We start from the raw sequence: 2,252 nt of genomic DNA, 5'->3' as shown, positions 1-2,252 counted from the left end.
AACTTGTGCTCAGCTGTTAGATGCATTGCATCATTCTGAGTCTGGATCAGTTGTTGTAGATTCTGAAGAACCACTGTCTTGTTCATAAATCTCCTTGTCTTTAAAGCAGGCGAGGAAATATGATTACCCATCATGCATTGCACCTAGCTATTACATAATGCTAAACGATTGAGTCAATATCTCAAAATCTCTCTCGCTCTCTCTTTCTCTGTTCTATCCACGGTGGATCAAAACTTGTGCTCAGCTGTCAGATGCATTTCAACAGTGTTCGTCGATCTGGATCAGTTGTTATCTGAGTCTGTATCAGCATCCAATAAATTCCACAGAATATTGAGTTTATTTATTATACTCATAAGGAAAACAATGGTTGCCTTCCCATGGTGCATTGTATTCCGTTATTACATATTATCAGAAGATTGAGTCAATTATCTCAAAGTTTCTCTTCTTATTGATCGAACCGAGGCTGGTTAATTAAGCCTTCTGAGAATTTACAGAACGCCGCTCGTACTAGCGTTTGTCTGGATCAGTTGTTCTAGATCTTGAATAACGACTCGTCTGTTCGGTTCTGGATCCAATAAACGCTGCAGCATAATTTTAGCTCCACTAGAAATGTTGTGATGCCATCTTAGAGGGCGGTCTTTTGCCTTCTTGAGAGATGAGAATGGTAGCTTTCCAAAGACCATGTAATAATAGATGACACCCACAGACCAGACTGTAGACTTGACCAAGTCGCACGTTCCATTTAGTCGCTCGGGAGGTATGTTCCATAACAACGTGCCACCAGCTGAGGGCACGATACATTCATCATTGGCGACCTCCCTGGCTAGTCCACAGTCGATGGCTTTAAGTTGGTCTTGCGCACACATCAGCAAGTTACTGGGCTTCAGGTCTCCATGTACCCAACCACATCGATGAATAACCATCACCATGGAAACGAGTTGTTTAAGGAAGAAGAAGGCCGTATATTCAGTCAGCGGTGTTTGTCGTCTTAAATATGAATCGAAGGAAAGGCAACCGGCTGGTTTCTCCATCACAAGAGTGAACACGTCGTCATATCTTAAGGACATTTTACCGTAGCCAAGAAGGTCCACAACACTAGTCACGGATTCCAGCGCCACAAGAGCTGCTGTCTCTAATGGTATCTGCATGGGGCTATTGGGAAGAGTGGTCCATAAGTGAATATCACTGCATTTGGTGAACTTGATGGCAACCTCCTGCAAAGATACGAATAGAGACACTGACAAAATAGTGTTACAGCACGCAAGCTATATCAATATGTACCAATATTAACACGAACTAATGCCTATATTCAGTCACGTGATGGATACAAACTGTGACGGGATCAAATTATATGGAGACTTCGAAAACCATGGAAGCCTGACAAGTGACAACAATACCATCATGATATTGAAAGGTACAGGCCTATCGTGTTGTAGGTTATCGGGTGATGCACTTTATCAATTTACAATGTCACAGATATAAAAGAATTATGTTATCAACATAGACTCAAAGACTTAGCAGCAGATAAAATAAAAGCTAATTTTTAAAGATTTCACTCTTCTTAAGATTGATATTTACCTGACATGGGTTACAGATAGTATTGTTGAGTGGTCGTCCTCTGTAGACCAAACCAAAGCCACCGTGTCCAAGCTGGTCAAGAAGCTCGTAACCGGCTTGTCGCATTTCCGCCTGCGCCTTGACCATGACGTCATGTGGCACAACTATCTGGTGACTGGAACTAGATGTGGAGCCACTGTTGCTGCTACCGTTTGTGTGACTGTGGTTGTTACTTCCATTGGTCTGAGCAGCTCCACATTAATTACCATAAGCACCACTTATGTTACCAACGGAGGTGTGGCGCTGCACAGTGGCGACATCCTGTTAGCAAAACTCGGTGTTCAACTCACATTTTATCATGGATATTTGTCGTTTTAATATTTTGTTTGGTGGTAGGTGTTGTTATATGTTCAAAGTGGTGTATGTTGTGTTCTTTATCGTGCTTTTGACTCTCCCTGGAGCTTTTTCTAATGATGTTGGTCTTGTATCGAGGCTTACTTACAGCGCTGCTGAACTCATACGGCTACAGCCTAAGCGGATGCTTAGGCCATGTGATTACGACTATTACCCAAAGGACATAAAGAAGCGTAAAAGAGGTAGGAAAGGTGGAGTACGAGCTCGTTTAAGACGTGTAAGTCATAACACCCCTCTACCCTCGATTATACTTGGGAACGTTAGATCCCTTCAGAATAAAA

At 42.4% G+C, this 2,252-nt stretch overlaps 1 protein-coding gene across 1 annotated transcript; it reads right to left on the bottom strand.

Annotated features, from left to right (window-relative positions):
- Window positions 1–325: 325 nt before the first annotated feature.
- LOC139970147 (serine/threonine-protein kinase pim-3-like) lies at window positions 326–1,843 on the bottom strand. The gene is made up of 2 exons (XM_071975789.1): window positions 1,579–1,843; window positions 326–1,214 (listed from the first exon to the last, which is right to left on the bottom strand). Exons 1-2 carry the CDS (start codon window positions 1,702–1,704, stop codon window positions 489–491), a joined length of 852 nt encoding a protein of 283 aa, XP_071831890.1. The 5' UTR covers window positions 1,705–1,843; the 3' UTR covers window positions 326–488.
- Window positions 1,844–2,252: the final 409 nt, after the last annotated feature.

This window comes from Apostichopus japonicus, chromosome 7 (genome assembly GCF_037975245.1).
Source record: "Apostichopus japonicus isolate 1M-3 chromosome 7, ASM3797524v1, whole genome shotgun sequence".
NCBI classification, from domain to species: domain Eukaryota; kingdom Metazoa; phylum Echinodermata; class Holothuroidea; order Aspidochirotida; family Stichopodidae; genus Apostichopus; species Apostichopus japonicus.
Note: the sequence above shows the minus strand (reverse complement) of the source record. Positions and strands in the feature narration are given on the sequence as shown.

Excerpts from the sequence above, each read along its gene's own strand:
- LOC139970147 (XM_071975789.1), bottom strand. The coding sequence starts at position 1,704 with ATGGTCAAGGCGCAGGCGGAAATGCGACAAGCCGGTTACGAGCTTCTT. Across the intron at positions 1,215-1,578 it reads CTATCTGTAACCCATGTCAG|GAGGTTGCCATCAAGTTCAC; the intron begins GTAAATATCAAT and ends GTATCTTTGCAG.